This window comes from Panthera leo, chromosome D4 (assembly GCF_018350215.1).
Source record: "Panthera leo isolate Ple1 chromosome D4, P.leo_Ple1_pat1.1, whole genome shotgun sequence".
Lineage (NCBI taxonomy): Eukaryota > Metazoa > Chordata > Mammalia > Carnivora > Felidae > Panthera > Panthera leo.
Window position 1 is genome coordinate 73,904,609 of NC_056691.1, and position 19,647 is coordinate 73,924,255.

A 19,647-nucleotide genomic window follows, 5' to 3' on the forward strand; every position below is an offset into this window, starting at 1 on the left:
CGGTGGTGGTAAGAAGGCAGTCTGACTTCAGAGGCAGAGAACTGGGAACCGGAAGCCCTGAGCTTCCAGAACCCAAAGCTTCTTTTCTGCTTTGTGCATGACTTTCCCTCTCTGAAGCCCACTTTCCTCATCTGTAAACTGAAGATAACAGTCCCTGTTCTGTCTGCCAAGAGGTCAAGCGAGGCAGTGTGTGAAAGTGCTCTGTAAACTGCCCTGTATGCGTGATGGGCTCCAGGTGTCTTTTTGGAGAAACCAAGCTGGTATAAAATGAAAAAATAACAGTGACTCGATAGGACTAGAGCCCTCCCCTGAAGGTTGCCCACAGCACCATCACGGCTCATCTGACCTTCCCAGCAGGTCTGCATCAGGGTTGTCGACCCTCCAGGCCCCCCGGAAAGGCTGGGGCACACAAAATCCTGGTCTCTTTTGGAGGGGACTGTTCATTCAGCCACACGGCCTCTCCTGGGGGAGGACGGAGGCCTGGATGTCGATCTCTCCGCCTGCCTCTGGGGATGTTTACCCTCTTGAGATTATTAACCAGAGCAAATAGAGAGAGCAAACTCTTCCAGAGCCCATCTGGACTTTGAGCTGCTTTTTAAAAATTAACCCTGGGCCACAGGATGCAAGGTCGGCAGTGGTCTGGGGGTGCTGACCCCTCTTCCGCCTCTGGCCATCAGGGTAGGAGGGTGGAGGCTCTGGGGCCCCTGCCCTCCTGGGGCCCCAGAGCCCAAGAGTGCACAGGAATTGGCCACCTCCGGAACCAGGGGGAGGACCTACCCACGTAGGAGGCCTCAGCGCCTCAGATGTGCCCCCTGCAGCAGGAATGGAAGGTCATTTTCAGATGAACACATTGGGGCTCAGGGAAGGAGTGGGACTCGTTCAAGGTCACCCAGCTTACGGCTGAGCTGGGGGCCACATGGGCCTGACTCTAGTGCCCAGGCTTTCCTCCATCACTTACTCATTTACTCCTTCATTCACCAGGTCCGCACTCTGTGCCTGGCGCTGGGGGTATGATGCAGCATATGACAGACCTCCCTGTGCTCACTCCCCATGGGGGCGGGGGGGAGGGAGGAAAGGATGGGGAGACAGATGGTCCCTGCAGGGATCGGGGAGCAGCGGCCAGGGGAGGGGAGTCTAACCCAGAGAGGGGTTCGCCAGACAAAAGCACGCAGGGGCCCAAGGAGGGAAGACGGTGTTCCGGAAAGAGGGATGACGACAGCCAGAGAGGAGGCCAATGGAGAGAAACAGAGATGCGTTTGGAAAGCAAAACACAACCATCAAAACCACGGGGCTGGAGCTTGGGGGGAGAGACAAGTGGGGAGAGTGAGGCCGGGGAGGGGGCCGAGGCCCAGCAGGCAGGACTGTGACGCCTGGCCGAGGGGTCTGCTTGTCAGTCTGGAGCGTGTGGGGAGTGCCGGCAGGTTTTCAGAAGGGAATGGCCGGTCAGATTTGGAATCGGGGGAGGCCCAGAAAGCAACTCCCTACAAGCTTTTCCAGGAAGAAGAAAGGACCCGGTGACTGGACCAACAGGGACATCAGAGACACCGGCTGGGACTCAGACCAGAGGGCGTGGTCAAGGTTTGGGCCTTCTTCTGCTAACGGGGGAAGGGGATGGCAGGGTGACCTTCCTTCCGCACGAGGAGGTATCCAGCCCCAGACCTTTTCCCAGATACCTGACTCTATCCAGTTCCCCTGGACTCAGAGTGTAACCTGTCCACTCATGGTGAAGTTGGAGGTGGGCAGCACCCGGGACCCCAGAACCTGCCATCGGGAGAAGGGATGTTCTCACTGCTCACCCATTTCTAGGCTTTGTTATTTCCTCCCCACCACAGAGCTGGGCCACCTACAGACGAGTCCCAGCCCTTGTGACTTGCTTGGGTGACCGTGGGGCAGTCCTTTCCTTCCTCAGCCCCACCTTCTTCATCTAGACCTGTAAATGGAGATAATACCTCGCTTGACACAGCTGAAATAAGAGCTCAGTGAGGGACATTTGTGAAAGTCCTTCCTGCTCCCCAAGTGTACGCACTGGAGGGACCCGTGTCATCACAGGCACTTAGCACAGCGTTAGTGAATTACGTGGCAGGAATTACACTGCTGGAAGGCACGAGTGCCCCGTGTCCACTAGAGGGCAGCAGAGAACTTCCGGAAAGACCACCCTGGTGTGCTCCATAGAGACCAGGAGCCAGAGGCCTAGAGCAAAGGCCCACAGAAGTTGCAGAACTAGCTCCAGAACCCGCCTGCCTTGCCCCAAGGCCGCTTAACCCCCCCTGGGGAGTGTAAAGCATTCAGCTTCTACCTTGCCCATCCCAGCCTAGCTAATAGAGCTGGATGCTTAGGTGGGGCCCTTTTAGAAACCGGTTCCTGAAAGATTCTCCCAGTGAACCAGCCTGGGTACCACTGCTCTAGACCATAAAGGCTGATTACATTCCTATGGAGGTAGCAGGCCCCATGCTGAGCGCCTCACGAGCACATCTTACTGAATCCTATTCAGGTTCCATCATTTTACGACAATGGTTGCTGTTTTACAGATAGGGAAACTGAGGCTAACAGCTCAAGTAAACAGGTGTCAAAGGTCACCCAGCCAACGAGTAGCGATTCAAACGCAGATCTGTCTCCCTGACACCTACATCACTCTCAGGGCCTCCCAGACCCTGTCCCCTGATAAATAGGACCTTGGGCCATGCTCTTTCAGACCCTTGGAGCAGAGGGGTGGGGTCATCTCCCTTCACTGGACTCCTCACTGCAGGAGTCAGGCCCACGCGAGCCTGCTTCTCCCTTCTCCAGCCAAGAGCATGCTCCGTGCCTGCCACACCAAGACCTGACCCGTCTCTTCCTCCCTGGGGCTTACCAGTATGCTGGCCACTTAGCAGGTGCTCAGTGAACACATGCCGAGGGACTCACTTAAAACTGTGAAGGAGAATGTACGTCAGACCCCAGGAAGGACCACCCAAGTAGAAGGCTGCTGAGGGAGCCTGGAAAATTGGAATCACTACTCCAAGTCCTTAAATAATGGTCAATGAGTGACTGGGAGACACCATCCAAAAAGCAAAGAGCCTTTGCTCTGTGGTGGCTCTTCCTTGTGTCCCCGATTTTGAATTAGTCTGTGTATCATGGCCGGGAGGACTCCCAAGCTTCGTTTAGCAGAGTGGTGGTCAAGCAGGTGAACTGTGCTCCCAGACAGACCTGGGTTCCGGTCACGGCTGCGCCCCCTTCCTCCCTGCTCGGTCCTAAGTGACTTCACCTTTCTGGACCTGAGTTTTTCCCTCCGTTAAATGGGGTTGATCAGAGCTCATGGGGTGTGGGAGATTAAATAATAGGGGACATGTGGTGCTCTTGCTCCATGAAGAGAGCGGAGGGAAGGGAGCCCTCGGATGTTGTCAGCCTAGCTTCCCGTTTGTGCAGGAGGTGGGCTTAGCCTGGAGAAGTGGCTCGCAAAGTGAGACACTTTGGAGCTGAGTGTCCTTGAGGTCCAGGGGACAGTTTGTGGCCCACTGTCTGCCCACTGAAGAAGGGGTTTTCCCAAAGGAGTGAACTTCCAAAGACCTGCCCGTGTCCAGAAAGAGGACACAGGCATTTTCCTGCTCTTTGGAGGCTGGTCTTATCTGTCCATTAAAGCAGGACCTCCAGGGACCTGCCCTGACTCCTGGCTGACTGAGCTGATGTCACCCAATGTCCTCAGATGGACTAAAATAGCTCTCTTCCGAAACCTCGAGGCAAGCTGAACTCTGGAAAGTCCCTCTGGCCCTTACTCAATGAAGACAAATGAATCTCTCTCAATTCCCCCCGGGAAGGGGCAACAAGGACTCCTCCCCGGCTCTGGCACTGGGCAACGGTCCTGAATGGCCACCCTCTCCCTACAAGAATCCACGTGAGAAGAATCGGTCACCTTGTAAGAAGGTGGCAGGAGAACGAATATCAACAAGTTCACGAGTCTGAAATAACCAGAGAGCAGATATTGACACAATTCCTCTCCTGCAAGTACAGGAACGATGCATGTTTGTGCCGAGAGCACCCACTATTAATAATAATGGTAATAATCATTAGCATTTACATAGCACTGACCATGTGCCGAGCTCTGTCCCAGTTTATATGGATTCGTTTAGTCCTCGTATCATTTCCTCTATGAGCACTCATTAACTTCTCACTGGATAAATCAATCTTATCCCCACTTTACAGAGGAGGAGACTGAGGTCCAGAGAGGTCACCCACCTTGCCCAGGTTCTCACAGCTGCGAGTTGGGCAGACTGGAGTGGAGAGAGGGGGTGGGTTTGCCCAATGCTCAGGAGCCTAGAGACCGCCCGGACCTCCACCCTGGCCACCGGTAAAGCAGGCCCGACCTTGAAGCAGGACCTAGTAAAGGTGACCAGTGAGAGACCGTGTGATCAGAGCCCCGGGCTGAATGAAGGCTCCCGAGGACAACACTGCTGGCCAACCTGCAAAGGTCCTTCTTGCTGGCCCGCCAGTACAGATGCCAGCGGTGGCCAGGGCGGGGCTCGTGTGGCTCACACAGTAGGTCTGCTGCACAGCAGGCTTGCAAACCCGTCTCCTGACTCCCGTCCTGGTCTTGAGCCAGCTCATGGCCTGTCTACAACTCCCAGTGGCTGCCACTCTTCGTCTCATAGCCAGACCGCCGCCGCCTGCACAGCTCTGCCCCACCATTAAAACAAAAGAAGAGGAATCTCTGGAAGCTCAACAAGGAGAGGACGATGGAAAAAGTCACCTAAGGGAACACAAAATATCCCTCCTCACAGGGGCCGACATCAACGTGCTGTTACCAAACTGAATGGGGAAAATGTGTCATTAGACAAAGGGAAGAAAGACCCTGAGACAAGGCAGGACGCATCTGGGAGGTGATGGGAGGCTGGTGTGGCCAAAGCAGACAGAGACAGGAGTGAGAAGCCGTTCACACTCTCTCAGGCCTTCTGCACCTTTCGGGGTCTATCTTGGGGTGGATCGCCCAGAGGAGATCTCACGGCCTTTGAAACACAAGGACCCACAGACATGTCCTTCCTAAAGCCTGTCCTCCGGTGATGCCTCCAGCCATGCTCCTGTTCCCACACTGGCTGACAGGTGGGGTCCCCAAGGACCTGGAGAATTCAACCAGGGCTCCAGACATCTAGATTGATCTCTAGGTTTGCCAGCTCTGCTGAACATCTCCACCCCAAGCCAATGAGTCCAGAGAATCCCTCCCAATTTCTACACAAAATTTTAAAATTTCCAAGGGGTCATTTAAGGATCTGGGATTCTGGAAAATTCCTACAGTGCTTCAGGGTTTCCAAGAGCGTCTCTCAATTCTGATGTACCAGAGACCTTCTAAGCTTCTGGACAATGACTACCCTATTTCATGGAGCCAGAGAACCGCCCCCAAATTCTAGCATCCTGAGGAAGGCCTATAGCTTTCAGGGTTCCAGAGGTGCCCTCTGGAGTCCTCAAGCTCTCAGTAAGGACCCCTGGACATGAAGTGTCTGGATATGTCACTGGGGTCCTCTGAAATTCCTCCCGGGTTTCGGGATTCTGGACAAGTGGTAGTTCTAGAGTGAGGATATTGACCGGGAGACGGATACGTGGCCTATTCGATGGGGGTGCTGGACACTGGTTCCCTTGAGTCTATTTCTGGGAAAGTGAAGTGCGGGGGTTGCTGGACTGGGAGCCTGGAAAACCGTGGCTGGCTCCAGCAGGAGGAGGAATCATCCGAACATGAATGAACCAGCAACAGCCAGGGTCCCCCTGGGTGGTCCGTGTCCACCCTCCCAAAGCAGCTGAGGAAGGTTCTCATGCTCAGTGCCAGGGGCCTTCCCCGCCTGGGCCTGAAGGCCTCCCAGCAAGCAGGCCCTGATGATACAGTGAGTGAGATAAGGGCTCTGGGGAGGGGAGGAACCCCGGGCTCAAACCTGCCGAGCCACCCGGGGCCGAGGTGGCACCAAAACTACCTAGAGAAAAGTGACTTCATGGCATTAACCAGGTTCACCTTCCCGCCCTCCTTCAGGTCTCTGCATGAATGTTCCCTGCACGAGCCCCTTCCTAATCCCCCTTTTTAGAACGGTACCCAGTCTGGTAGAGGGCCCTCCCGGCTATATTGTGCTCCATGGTACTGATCACCGAGTTCCCACGCATTTTTGCCCATTTTCTTGTTTCCTGTGTTCTATGAAGGTAAGGATTCTTATGCTTTGTTCAAGGCTGGCCCAAAGTGGGTTCTTGGTAGGTATTTGTTGAACGAATTTTTTTCCAAACCCAGGGTGTCCATCTCATCAAATGACCATAGTGGCTGAAAGTTGCTTTTGGCTAAGTGCTCTGCAACAGGCAAAGCCTTGTGCTGTTACTCTTGCCATCTCTCAGGGGACTTAATCCCCAGGACCGTCCAGTGAGGAGGTCCTATTCTCGTGTTCATTCTGCTGATAAGACAACTCGGGCTCAGGGCAGTGAAGTCATTTGCCCAGGATTACTCGTGGTTAAGTTTGGAGGCGAGATTTGAACGTGTGTGGTTCTATGCGTGAACCTAACCACGGCCCGCCCTGCGGAGCCCGGTGGGTCTGTGGCATCTGGTTATTACCCCCCATCCTGGACTCTGCCTCCGTGAATGCTGGCCTTCCACTAAGTCTCCACTGTGGAACACCCCTAATGCCCAGTCACACGTCCTGCCTTTCATCTGGCCCCTGTGAGCTTCCTGGGCAAAGCCGGCTTATCCCTTGTCAGTCCTGTTCACCACCTTGAATTGCCTTGAGGCCAGTAGTGCTGAATGAATGAATGAATGAACGAACGAACAAACAAAGGAAGGAACGAGCCCTGTGGGTCTCAGTTTCCCTAACTATAAAATGGATTTCCCCTAACTGGAGCCCCTTTGCATCCTACTGAGTACTTATGCCAGGAATCCTGATATCCTTCACCTCCTAACCTGCACTTGAACTCAACAGACAAGGAGCTTCACGACCCATCTAACTGGCTGAACACCAGAAAGCGATCCAAGGAGGGTTCAGGGTCTGCCCAAGGTCTCAGCAAGTCTGTGGCATCAGAACTCAGACCTCAGGATCCCTCCAGCACCGGCACATACACAGCCGAGTGAGCCTGAACCAGTGTCCCTCAGGTCTCCTTCGTGGAGACACTCACCATCCGATTTCCCTACATCTGCCCAGCAGCATGTAGTAGCGGCTCAATTAAAACTTGTATATGAAGGGGATGGGAACCTGGAATATTCCTGATCAGAGGGGGCACACCCCTCTGCCACGAGTCCTTGCCTCCTCCTCAGATTCCCTTGAGAACCCCTCCTCTCTGTGACTCCCCCACGCAGAAGTGCCTGGCCACCCGGAGACATGACCGACCAGTCTTGGAGCGGACACCTCTCTTTATTCATCTATTTCACCACCTGCAGCCTGGTTTCTCCAAGATCCAGTCACATTTCTCACAGTCTGGGGTGGCACCCTCCCCTTGCTCCCCCAAACTGCCCCACAGCCCCCACCCGCAGCCCTGAGGAACTCTCCCCTGCCCTCTCAGTCGCAGAGGGAAGCGGCAGCCGTTGTTCCCATTTCACAGATGGGGAGGTTGAAACCCAGGAGCGCAGAGCCCAGACCAGGGTCACACGGGGGTCTCTGGGGTGTGTTCTGCCCTCAGCAGGGAGGGAGGACTCGGCTGGGGCTCCGTGTACCCTCGCTGGGGGGTGGCTGGCTCCGGCCGCGTCGCAGGGAGCTGCCAATCTGGTCTCTGAGGGCCTCCAGTCTCCGGGCCAGGTTTGGAACTGCAGCCCCGCCTAAGGAGCACAGTGAGACCCGAGGCCTGTGCTCCCCCGGGCCCGCCCCACCCAGACCCCTCAGTGCCCTAACACCCTTTGAGGAAGCCTCAGGCGGTCCCCCTCCCCCTCGACCAACACCACGGGCTCCTGCACACGTGTGGACAACCAGGTGGCCCTCGGAAGAGAACAGTTTGGAAACTGCAAGGATCTTACGGATCGCCTCGCAGTACACACCCTGTTCCAGAAGGGGGGGAGACTGAGGTCTGGACAGGGTGAGTTCTGGCCCAAGACCACCAAAAACGCTAGGGGCCCCGCCCTCTCTCTCTCCTTCACCTCTCAGCACTGGTGACGCGTCTGGAGGCCCCATGGGCAGGGGCGGTGCAGAGGGCACCACCTCCTCTTGCATCAACATCTCCGCCAGGACTCGGGTCCTAGTCCAGTCGCTATGACTCCTAGCCCGGGGTGGGTTGGGCGGTGGGAGGTGAGCCTTCGACTCCCCAGGCCTCCTCCTCCCCCATCCCAGTGCCCAAGGGCTGGGCCCACCTCTCTCTCGGGAACTCGGCAGAGTCAGGATTGCATGGGGGTGCCCAGGGTGGGGGCTGGGCAGACAGAGCCAGGCCACCTGGGGTCTTAGGGCCAAACACCTGCAGGAAAGACCAGAGCCCACACTGGGCGACCCTGCCTCTATGTGCTCCACCTTCCTGGTGCCATCATGGCGCCACCATCCCTGCCACACATGCCCCACGGGACACCAAGACTGTCAGGTGGGCATCTTGGTCTTGGTCACTTTCTCTGCAGGCAGTGGGCAGGCCTTGTAATGTCCTCTCTGGGGATGAGGAACTCCCTGCGGGCAGGAACCATGTCTGTTCGAATCCCATGTCATGTCTGAATCTTTGGTGCCCAGAACACAGGCTGGCACGAAGCTAGGAGCTTAGGGGACAGGTACTGAATGAGTGAACGCATGAGTAAGTGAACACAGAAATGAGTAACGTGTGAGTGAATGAATAAGCGAGCGGGACAGTGAGTTCCTGTAAGAAGGCAGGATGGGGGGTGGGGGCGGGCAAAGCAAACAGACTTTCTGAACCCTGGGTGGGAGCCCAAAGCCAGCCCCTCACCCAAACAATCCAGCCGGGGACCCTGGACCTCGGAGCCTCCCAGGCCACGGACCCCCCGGATCACAGTCTCCAGCTCTCCCAGCCTTCCCTCCCCCGCCTTGGCCTTTCCTACCTGCGGCAGCTGGAGCCCCCTGTGTGGGCAGGCCCAGTGGGCCAACGGTGCTCGGCACAAGGGGCACAGGTGACAGCAGGGGCAGGAGCAGAGGGGCGGCAGGGCCTGCAACAGGGCACGTCAGAGGCTTTGTGACATTCTTGCTCCTCACCCCCCCAGGCCGGCCAGAGACTCACGTGGCAGGGGCGAGCTGGTGCCATCACACAGGGACACGGTGGGGCTGGGCCGGGGTTTGGCAGGTGAAGGGAGCAGGCACAGAGGAGGCGCCTGGAAAGGACGGTGGGGTCTATGCCTGCGGTCTGAAAACCAACCACGAGGCTGGTCCCCGAGTCCCCCTTTTAGCCAACACTCAGCCGTGCCAGGCACCGTTCTCAGTGCTTTACGTATGAACTCGTTCAATCCAAACTTTAAGACAACCCTACCAAGTAGGACCTCTATCACCCCCATTTCGTAGAACAGGAAGAAGGCCAGGCAGGGAGAAGTAAAACAAGTCACCCAAGGTCTCACAGCTAGTAAGCGGCAGAGCCGGACTCTGAACCCAGGTGGTCCAGACCCAGAGGGCAGACTCTTGACCGCTTCACGGAGCCACCTCCTCCCACCTGCCCTGTGTCCCGAGGCCTGCCTCCAGGCTGGCAGCCGTGCTCACCGCTCCAGCTCGTGCACCTGCTGGGCCAGGACCCGCTGCTCATCCCGGGCCTGGTCCCGGCTACTCTGCAGCTGGCTCTTTTCTTTCCTGGGAAGAGCAGGCCCCAGGAAGGTGACAGGAGGCAGAGATACCAGTAGGGGGACGGGTCAGCCCTTCTCTTTGCAGTGGAGTACAAACCCCAGGAGACAAGCGGGGACAGAGGGTAGCCAAGGACCCGGGGAGGGGGGCAGCTTGGTGGAAGCAGCACAGAAGTGAGGGGCGGGGCACAGAGTCCCCCTGGCTGAGGGGGAGCCTACCGGAGCCTCTCATTCTCCAGCATGAACTCCTGCAGCATCCCATAGAGGTTCCGCTGGGCCCAGGCCACCCGGGCCCCACTGAGCCCTGAGGCTGTCGGGGGGGAAGGGCATGGTGGCTGGATCCATGGGAGCCCCAGCCACACCCCACCCCTGCCCCTGGGGAGCTCATACCCTTGGGGTGTACTTGGCCCAGTTGGGACCGCAGGCAGCGGTTCTCCTCCTGGAGCTGCAGTATCTCCATCTCCAAATGCTGGGGTTGCTTTGCCATAGGTGACTGCCCAGAAAGAGGCCCAGAGCTGCTGTTTACGGCTGTACAAGTTGTGCACTGTACAAGCGCTTCCGGGGGTGGTGAGCAGAGCCTGAGATCTAGCCCATGCTTCACGTGCCAGCCTTGCATCCTGGCACAAGGCGACATCCACCTGGAGGAGGCACCCTGCCCTAATGGTGTCAAAGTACCAGGAAGCCTTAGCCCTGTGCCTGGAGGGCCTGCTCTGAGCTGCAGCCTGCTCCAAATCTAACCTTAAACTCAGTTCTGTCCAGGCCTTGGCCCAGATTCTGACCCCAAACAAGACACTACGTCAGACCCCAAGTCAACTCAGACTTAATCACAGTACCAACTGGGATCCTGGCTATACCCTGAATCATATTCCAAATCAGACCACACCCCTAGACATGCCCTAATCCTGACCATGACCCCTGACCCCACCCCACCCAATCATGACCCCATCATCAGGACTCTGACTCTAATCCCAACTGTGACTCATCCCAGACTTCCCACGACACCGACTCAGGCTCCCGTTACTGCCTGATCCCCAACCATCTCCCTGACCCACACCTCTGCCGGGTCTCCCTCCATTCACCTTGGGGGCCTGTGGCCGAGTGGTGACCCGCTGAGCTCGGCTTGCATATCGCAGGGTGCTGAGAGTTTCGGGAAGGCACTGGACTGAAGGGGACACGCAGGCCACCTGGGGAGGGCTGCGGCTGAGCGTTCCTTCCTCTCGGGGACCCTCCCCCTCAGGAGCCATCCCTCCCTGCCAGTCCTTCTCGGATACCATGAGGGTGACCCCGTGTCCCCCCAGCGAGTCCGCCAGCAGCTTGGTGAGCTTGCTGTCCCGGAAGGGGATGTGGCTCTGCTTCCGCTGTGGGTCCAGTAACAGGGAGATGCAGTGACCTGGGAGGGGACAACAAGGCTAGCAAGGTTACACCCGTTGCCCAAGGCCACCCAGCTGCTTCACGCAGAGCTGGCATCTCCGCCCAGGCCTGTGTGACTTGAAAATCTCTCCTTCCCAAGATCTTGTCACTCAGTCAGACTGGCCTCTGCTACCAGACTGGGGCTCCTGAGGGCACGATGACCCTGTCCGCCCCTGATCCCCAGTGCCACCAAAGAACCTGACCAACAGGCCTGGCACTCGGTAGGGGCTCAGGGAATATCTGACAAGTGGGCTGAATGAAGAAGAGTTCCTGAAAATCTCCCCACACATGCCACAGAGGAAGGCTGGCGTCCCAGCCCTGAAGGCTCCCAAGGCCCCGTGACCTGGGGCGGGGGTGGGAAGGTCAGTTCCCTTCCCCTCACTGGGCCTCAGTCTTCTCAACTGCACATGGGACAGGCTGGATGTCTGAGGGCTCATACTCTGCACCTGAGTGTTTCTACCTCCCCAATTAAAATGTGCCTTTACAGACCCTCAGGATTTATAGACTCATGAATAAAGTGCTAAGAGGGAAGGTTCCAGTCAATAGCAAGCTGAGGCCAGGAGGAGGCGTGTGGCTCCTGGGTCACAGCTCCTGACTCTCCCGTCCTACGCCTCCCCTACGCCTCCCGTCCTACGCCTCCCCTGGCTTCCCCCACTGTGGACGGATCTGGGTCCGGATCAGAGGAGGGACTCAGGAAGTCAGTCCAGCTGGCCCCAGGCCTCACCCAGGGCCAGCAGGCTGCGATTGATGCTGTTTGCCTCAAGCATCAGCTCCCCACGGGATCCCGTGGCCGCCACCTTCTCACTGCCAGCCAGGTCTACAAAGCACAGCTTCCCACCAACGGGGGGCTCCCCAGGGTCCACTGGAGGCATCTGTGGGGTAGGAGGATCAGGGTCGATGGGGACTTGGGAGGGGCTGTCCCCATCGGAGTCACAAAGCCAAGGGTTTCCACTATTACCTCCTGCACACGCCCCGGTTGGTTTATACACCCGGAGGCAGACCCCTGCCGGGTGGTCCTGGGCCAGCTCCTTCCCCCAGTGGGGACACTCACGGTTTGGCGGCTGATGTAGAGCGTGAGCAGGGCATGGCTTCGGCTGGAGGCCTGGTTCAGGCTGTGAGCTGAGCTCCGTCGACGGCTAAGACCTAGAGGGGGAAAACAGCAGGAGCTGGACCTGGTAGGAGGAGCAGGTGGTCACCAATAAAGAAAAAGCAGCGAGGGCATCCTGGGAGAGGGGCCAGCCCATGCAAAGGCACAGAGGCCTGCCTCCAGCACGGACAGGTGAAAGAAAGATGGAGAGAACTGAGGGGAAGAACGTTCATCAGGTTCACATCTCTTCTGTTGCTGTGTGGAGGGAGGGAGAGAAACTCAGGCAGAAAGATCAGCTACCAGGCATGGTACAACTCTGGGGCCAGAACCCAGAGTCCCGGTGTCCCCGCAGCCTGCCACAGGGTAGGTGCTCAATAAATATTTGATGAATAAATGAACGAGGCTGGAACAGAAGGGCACCGCAGGCTAGCCTAAGAGGTATGACCTTTACCTTCAACAAGCTGGAAGGGTCTGGAGGTCCGAAGGGGCAGAGGGATGTGGTTTGCTGTGTGGAGGGGAAGAGATTGGAAGGGGAGAGCCTTGAGGTGGGGAGACCTCTTCAAGGGGCAAAAATGGGGCTTGACAGAGGCAGAGACTCCGGGCTGGAGAGGAGACCATGACCCGGACTCCGCTCTACCCAATCACGACCCCATCATCAGGATTCTAAGAGTTCGAACAGCAGTCGGACAGCAGAATCTCCAGGCCGGGGGTGGGGCCGGGGTACATCCCCCGGCTGTGTCTGAACTGTGGTCTGCTGACCCTTTTCCCCCACTAGGGTCATCTCAGCCCACAGCTCCGGCCAGGGGCTCCGAGTGCACCATCAGCGAACAGCTGAGGAACGGGCGCCCCCACACCCCAAAGCGCCCCTGAAGCAGCACACACCCATTTGCATCAGTTCCATCAGGGCCCCCAGACTCCCGAACTCCACCACTCGCAGCTGCTCCACATAGAAGCCCTGGGTCTTGTTCCAGCGAACAGGGAGAGGCCGGGGAGCTCCCAGGCTCAGTAGGTCTCGAACCTGAGAGGAGGGTGGCTGGTGAGGGAAGGGGCCCTGCGCCCGTGCTCCATCAACCCCCAGACCTTACCGACGCAGCCCCCCAGCCTCTTCTGTCCCTTGACCCCAGCTCCTTGGAGAGAAATACTTCTTTTACCTGGAGGGCTGTCTATTCAATCTCAGTCCCCCACCTGCTCATTGTAGATCTCCAAATAGGAGGCGCGGAGGGTGACAGGGGCTCCCAGGTGCCGCACCCGGTCTAACAGCCAAGCGAAGGTCCTCTGCATGATGCCGGCTAGGTTGGGGGGTACGGGCACCCCCTCGCCCTGGGAGCAGAAACAGCTCGTGGGTCACGGGTCGTGGGTCACGATCACCCCGGCACACCCACGCAAAACCAGTCATAACTACCCTTTGTGGAGGACGGCCCTACTCTGCGCCAGGAACTAAGTTCCCGTAGAATATCGAATCAGAACGATTCACCTCCGTCTACAGATGAAGAAAACTGAGAGCTACTAAGTAAGGAGGACAAAAGTAGCTCCGCATCCGGCAAGCGCCTTCTACCTCTCCGGTCCTCGGTTTCCTTGTCTGCAAATAAAGGGGGCTGGGCCGCACGAAGGCCCTTCCCCCTGGAAGTCCGCGCGGACTGAGAGACCCCATCCCCGACCCTCCGGGGCTCCATCTGCGCTCGGCCCACCTGCGGAGGAGGCCCGGTCAGGGTGTAGGTCTTCCCGGAGCCGGTCTGGCCGAAGGTGAAGACAGTGCAGGAGAAGCTGCGGGCGGCAGAGGCGCGGCTGGACCCCGGAGGCGGCCCGCAGGGGTGGGGGTGGGGGGGCGGGGGGCCGTGCCGGGGCCTCACTCACCCGCGCAGCGCCAGCTCGCCCAGACGCCGCACGCCGCACGCCCGGAACACGTCCTCCTGCGTGCGCGCCCCGTCCAGCACGGCGCCGAAGCGGAACGCCACGTCGGGGCCGCCGCCGGGGGGGCTCACCTGGGGAGGGGGCGGGGCACTCTGGGGGCGGAGCCAGGGAGGGCGGGGCTCGGGGGCGGGCGGGGTGGGGGTGGGCAGAGGCTGGGGCCTGGGACCGAGCTGCCCCGGAAGGGACCGAGGGGTCTCCAGGTAGGTTTCTGACGGGGGGTGGCCGGGGGGGGGGTTTGGGGGTCAGTGGGTGGGAGGGATTCCTCACTTGCAGAGTCCGGGTCCCCGAGCAGTGCAGCGCGCTCTGTTCCCCTCGACGCAGCTCCGCCGCGCTCATGGGACGCACTCTGGGGTCCGGTGGGAAGGCAGAGGTCCATCCCGTTGACGCCATCGGCCCCGTCCTCAATCGCCCTCGCTCCTCGCTCCCGCCCAACCAACCTATACCTACCTGAGTACCACCTGGATGGGCGTTTCTGGCCCCTCTGGCCACTGCTCCAGGCTCCGCGCGGGGTCCCTGTGGCCGCAACGTGAGTTACCATCCCTGAGCCCAGCGGCTCCTCTTACCTCCCAGAATCTCTCCTTACCCGTCGTCGGGAGACCCGCGTTCCTCCATGGCCAGCTTCGCACCCGGAGTTAGCTCCGCCCGAGTCTCGTTCCTTTCTCTCCCGCTACCCTCCCTTTTCCACCACACTGGGACTGGCTATACACGCCTTACACCCCCCACCCTCTTTCCCCTTCTCAGGCATCCAGCCATCCGGAAAGGCTTGGGCCTGCCCAGGGCTAACTAGTTAAAGATTTACCCACCCCTACCTGTGGTGGAAAAAGTCCCTCTCCAGCAAGGGGACCCCTAGCTAGGGGGTTCTGGAGTCTGAGGGTCCCTTGCTCTTGTCCATTCCTATCAGGAGCGACCACCCAGGCCAGCCTCCTGGGTACACAGATGGGGCTAGGGAGACAGGGATGGGAGCGGCTCAACCAAGGCCATACAGCAAGCCTGGCAGAGCATGGGCCAGGTCCTTCCTCCTGTCCACCTACGCCTCCTCCAGCTTTGTCCTCTGCCTTGCCCGCTTCCCCTCTCTGGCAGTTCCAGCTACTTGGCATCGGAGGACGCTGATGGGGGGGCACCTGAAGGGGTGAGAGGGGCCCAGGTTTCAGCTCTGGGAAGACTTGGCTGGATTGAGTTCCTGAGCAGAACTGAGAACAGGCCCAGAAAGAATCTGGTTAAACATTGGGCCACCTGCTTCTCCAGTGCCAAGGCCGATTTAAGGCCAGAGCAGCTGTTTAACCCTCTGCTGATCTGGCTGTCTGGAGTAGCAGAGGGGTCTGCGTAGGTGCTGGAGTGGGGCAATCGCCAGTTCAGTGACAGTCTCCATGCTGGGCACCAACGCAAAGGAATCCTGTAGTCTTGTTAGGGAGGCAAGTGAGAACAATCTAGTGTGCAGGGATTCTGGGGGTTGGGGTTGGGGAGTTGAGAGGCCGGTAGGAGCAGGGAGGTAAAGGTGGTAGGTGAGGGTGTTCTTGGCAGAGGAAGCACATTGCAGGAAGGCTGGGGTGGGGTGGGAAGATGTGTGAGGCATGTAGAGGTGGTCTGAGGCTGGGCCAAGCTCAGGGAGGCTACATCAAGGAGCCCGGACTCCCTCTGCAGGGAACCAGGAAGCCACTGAAGGGTTATAACCAGGGAAGTGACACCATCAGGTGGGCATTGTTGTTATTGCCATTCTGGCTGTTTCTGTATGTTCTCTGACTATTTCCGTAAACTTCTCTTCTGTCTGGCACACGTTTGGGTGAAAGCCTTAAGAGTCACCCCCTCCTTTCAATATAACATGTTCTGTTCCACAAGTGATAGCCAACTATCAATGCCACCCAACTAAGGAACGGTTTATTTCGGGTGGCAGTGAGCTAGCTCCCCATGCACTGGGGGAGTACAGTCAAGAACTAGTCAACCTTTTGATTTCAGGGCCTTCTAGCTGGATCTATAGGGAGACTTAGGTAGAGCAAAGAGCCACTGACTGCCCCCAGCTCTATTTTGGCAAGTAATTCCCCCTTTCGGGGCACCTGGGTGGTTTAGTCAGTTAAGCGGCCAACTCTTGATTGCAGCTCAGGTCATGATCGCATAGTTGGTGAGTTCAAGCCTCAGATCAAGCTCTGTGCTGACAGCACAGAGCGTGCTTGGGATTCTCTCTCTCCTTATCTCTCTGCCTCTTCCCAGCTTGTGCTCACTCGCTCTGGATCGCTCTCAAAAATAAATAAATAAACATTAAAAAAAAGAAAAAAAGGTAATTCCCGCTTTCTTAACCTGTTTCCTCCCTATCAAAAGAGACTGATGATTTCCCATAGTTGTTCTGAGGTTTCTTTTTTTTTTTTTAAATCTTTATTTATTTTTGAGAGAGAGAGAGAGAAAGAGAGAGAGAGAGAGAGACAATGTGTGAACAGGGGAAGAGCAGAGAGAGACACACACACAGAATCTGAAGCAGGCTCCAGGCTGTGAGCTGTCAGCACAGAGCCTGACGCGGGGCTCGAACTCACGAACTGTGAGATCATGACCTGAGCCGAAGTCAGACACTCAACCGACTGAGCCACCCAGACGCCCTAGTTGTTCTGAGGTTTCAATGAGACAGTGTCAATGAAAGTGATTCATAAACTGTAAAGAATTATCTGAAAGCAAAAATAGAAGTCCCCAGATGATCTCCAAGATTCCTATCAACTGTGAAGTTCCTTAATCTGTTACATTTTTAGGAAATCCTTGAGGTGGATAGGAAAAGAATGACTACTCCTGTTTTACAGATGGAAAAATGGAAGAAGAGAGAGGGGGCAGGGGAAGCAGTGTAAGGGGAAAGCGGCTGTGAATGGCGGGACCAAGTACGACCCTGAACTATGCACCGGCTGGCGCTGGTTGCCTTTATGGCAGGTTGCCTTTTCTTGCTGTAAACGCGGTAAGTGAACGAGTTGTTCCTTTAAATGTCCCTAAGGGACGCCTGGGTGGCTCAGTTGGTTAAGTGTCCCAACTTCAGCTCGGGTCATGATCTCGTGGTTCATGAGTTCAAGCCCCGTGTTGGGCTCTGCCCTCATGGTGCAGAGCCTGCTTGGGATTCTTCCTCACTCCTTCACTCCCTCTGCCCCTTCCCCGCTTGCGCACATGCTCGCTCTCTCTCTCTCTCTCTCTCTCAAAATAAATAAACAAACTTTAAAAAAATGTCCCTAAAAAAAAAAAAATGTCCCCTAAACCAGTCATTCCACGTTTTCGTGTGCTTTGGGCTTAATCAAATTGCTATCCCTTTTCAAGCTCGACCGAGATGAGCCACACGGCAGGGATTTTGAGAGAAATGCCAAGACAAGGGATATGCGCAGGACGGGGTGTGATCGGCTGTTTGGCGTGACTTTTGCACAGGGGTTCCCAACCTGGGTCAGAATGTGTACATCACTCAGTGTCCATAAGCAAGAGTGAAGTTCTAGTTCTGTTCTCTAACAGTGAGTAAGGACAGTGGCTAGCCTTAAATTGTGAGTTCATTCGGCAGGTATATATATATTACGTATATATATATATATTACGTATATATATATATATATATATATATACACACGTAATATATATACGTAATATATATTACGTAATATATATATTACGTATATATATATATACACACACACACACACGCATATACGTATAAGTATGTATATGTGCATATATATATATATATATATATATATATATATAAACATTGGGCTCAATCTCATGACTCTGAGATCACGACCTGAGCTGCAATTACGAGTCAGAGACTTAACCAACTGAGCTACCCAGGAGCCCTTAGCAGATTTTTATAAAGCCTCCTCTATGCGCTAGGCTTCTCAGTCCTTGAGATACGTTAGTGAACAGACACTACTAAGTTTTTGTGGGGAGCTGGGACATCTGGAACTCCCACCCATTACAGGTAAGAGTGTAAAGACAAACAGTTATCTGAAGACTGGCCTTATCTAGTAAGCTAAACTTGTGCTTATCCGGTGGTCCGGAATCCCCCCTTCCTGGGTGTGTGCCTAATGGAGCTGAGTGCACACTCCACCAAGGCCAGGGCCAAGGACATCCAGCCGTATTAGCCACCACCTCCATTACCACTACCACTGCTCCTGCCTCCCTCAGTGTCCTCGTTACCGTCGCTGTCACGGTAAAATCCGTCGCTACCACCCCCCCAAATTCTACCACCGTCACCCAAAGCTGCAGAAATAGCAGTCCCCGCCCACACCGCACCATCACCACCATCGTCATGGCTGTGACCATCGTGCTAGTGACAGGAGGAAATACCACTTCGGTCTATTCATTTGAGAAAGTTAAAGACACAACGCTTTGGCCCCCATCCAGTGGTACCCCTCACGGACCACGGCGCTGCCTTTCCCACGGCTGGGGCTGAGTCTATCTCTGTCCCCCTCCCCTCCTCACCCTGTCCTGGGCCTGTCCTGAACTGTAACTTTTCCCCAGGAGCAGTGAGACTCTTGCAGTTGAGGGAGGGACAGAGGAAAGGAAGGTCTGGCGGGTGGCTGGTGGGGGTGGCGGGGTAGGAGGTAGTGGGGAGTGGGGTTGGAACTCAGAGTATCTTAGAAGCTGGCGGGACCCTGCAGGGGTGTGGCTCCAGGCCTCGCTAGAGGGCAGCAGAGCACTGTGCCACCGGGGGCAGGCGGGGGGTGGGGGGGGGGGGCTCATCACAAAGGAGTTCTGTCAAGCGTGGCCCTGCTGTCTCCCTACGTTTCTCGGAGCGGGGGGAGAGAGCGTGTGCACCACGGAGGGGCTAGCCGGCCTGCTGCTATGGAGGGGGGTGAGCAGGCCCTCAAGAAGCGCTCCTTGGGGGAGTAAATAAAAGCAGTGTTAAGCAATCAGGGACCCTCCTCCACACACCCCTACTCCTCCTACCAGCCCCTTGGATCCACTCTCCCCACTTCAGCCCTAGACATCCCCTTTGGGAATACCCTGACTCTCCCTGGAGCCTCAGAATAACGTCTGAGCTCCCTAGGCTGGGACGTAAGGCCATTCGGGCTCTATCTCCTATTGACCCCTCTGGCTGTCCTCTTCTTCCACCCCCCACCCCTGCCTCCTACACTCCAGCCCAAAGCTTTCCTAGGCTTCCCTTTGATTCCTCTAAACCTTTGCCCCTGCTGTTCCCTCTGCCAGGAGTGCTCACTTCTACCTGGTGGGCTTGTCTGCAAGTCTTACCAGAGAAAGCCTTCCCCCGGCCCTTACCCTCCAGGTCAGGCTGGAGCCACCCTGTCCCCCACGGCCTCCTGGGTCTGGCTTCCCACTGTTACAGTACTGATCATATTGGATTGTCCCTACTCTCTGCTGGGGGGCAGAGACTGTATTGGCCTCACCCCTGTGGTCTCTGAGCAGGCACAGGGGCTCTGCCCACAAGAGGAGCTCAGCAAATGTTGGTGGAAGGGAGGGAAGGAGGAGGGGAGGCCGGTGCGCAGGCTGCTGGGCGCATCCCTGCATCCCTCCTTAACCTCCGTGTCTCCCATCCTTCTCGCAAGGCTAACCACAAACACTCCACTTCACGATGTAAGGATTCATTTAAGGACTCATTTAT

At 56.8% G+C, this 19,647-nt stretch overlaps 1 protein-coding gene across 2 annotated transcripts; it reads right to left on the reverse strand.

Moving 5' to 3' along the window:
* Positions 1–7,489: 7,489 nt before the first annotated feature.
* Positions 7,490–14,693, reverse strand: KIF12 (kinesin family member 12). 2 transcript variants are annotated; one of them, XM_042913009.1, is made up of 19 exons: positions 14,665–14,693; positions 14,529–14,594; positions 14,349–14,427; positions 14,025–14,152; positions 13,859–13,934; positions 13,356–13,490; positions 13,053–13,188; positions 12,135–12,226; positions 11,808–11,955; positions 10,945–11,063; positions 10,753–10,857; positions 10,064–10,166; positions 9,893–9,983; positions 9,597–9,683; positions 9,127–9,217; positions 8,951–9,055; positions 8,267–8,367; positions 8,057–8,175; positions 7,490–7,741 (listed from the first exon to the last, which is right to left on the reverse strand). In XM_042913009.1, the coding sequence occupies exons 1-19, from the start codon at positions 14,691–14,693 to the stop codon at positions 7,602–7,604; spliced, it is 1,950 nt and encodes a 649-aa protein (XP_042768943.1). In that variant the 3' UTR covers positions 7,490–7,601. The 2 variants fall into 2 exon arrangements, with proteins under 2 accessions (XP_042768943.1, XP_042768942.1); XM_042913008.1 differs by lacking the exons at positions 14,349–14,427; positions 14,529–14,594; positions 14,665–14,693 and having other exon boundaries at positions 7,490–7,729; positions 8,057–8,367; positions 8,951–9,217; positions 14,025–14,100.
* Between the last annotated feature and the right edge of the window lie 4,954 nt (positions 14,694–19,647).

Coding starts and splice junctions, on each gene's coding strand:
- KIF12 (XM_042913009.1), bottom strand. CDS start 14,693: ATGGAGGAACGCGGGTCTCCCGACGACGG. Junction 13,935..14,024: donor GGCGAGCTGGCGCTGCGCGG/GTGAGTGAGGCC, acceptor TGCCGCCCGCAG/CTTCTCCTGCACTGTCTTCA. Junction 9,684..9,892: donor CTGGAGAATGAGAGGCTCCG/GTAGGCTCCCCC, acceptor TGCTCTTCCCAG/GAAAGAAAAGAGCCAGCTGC.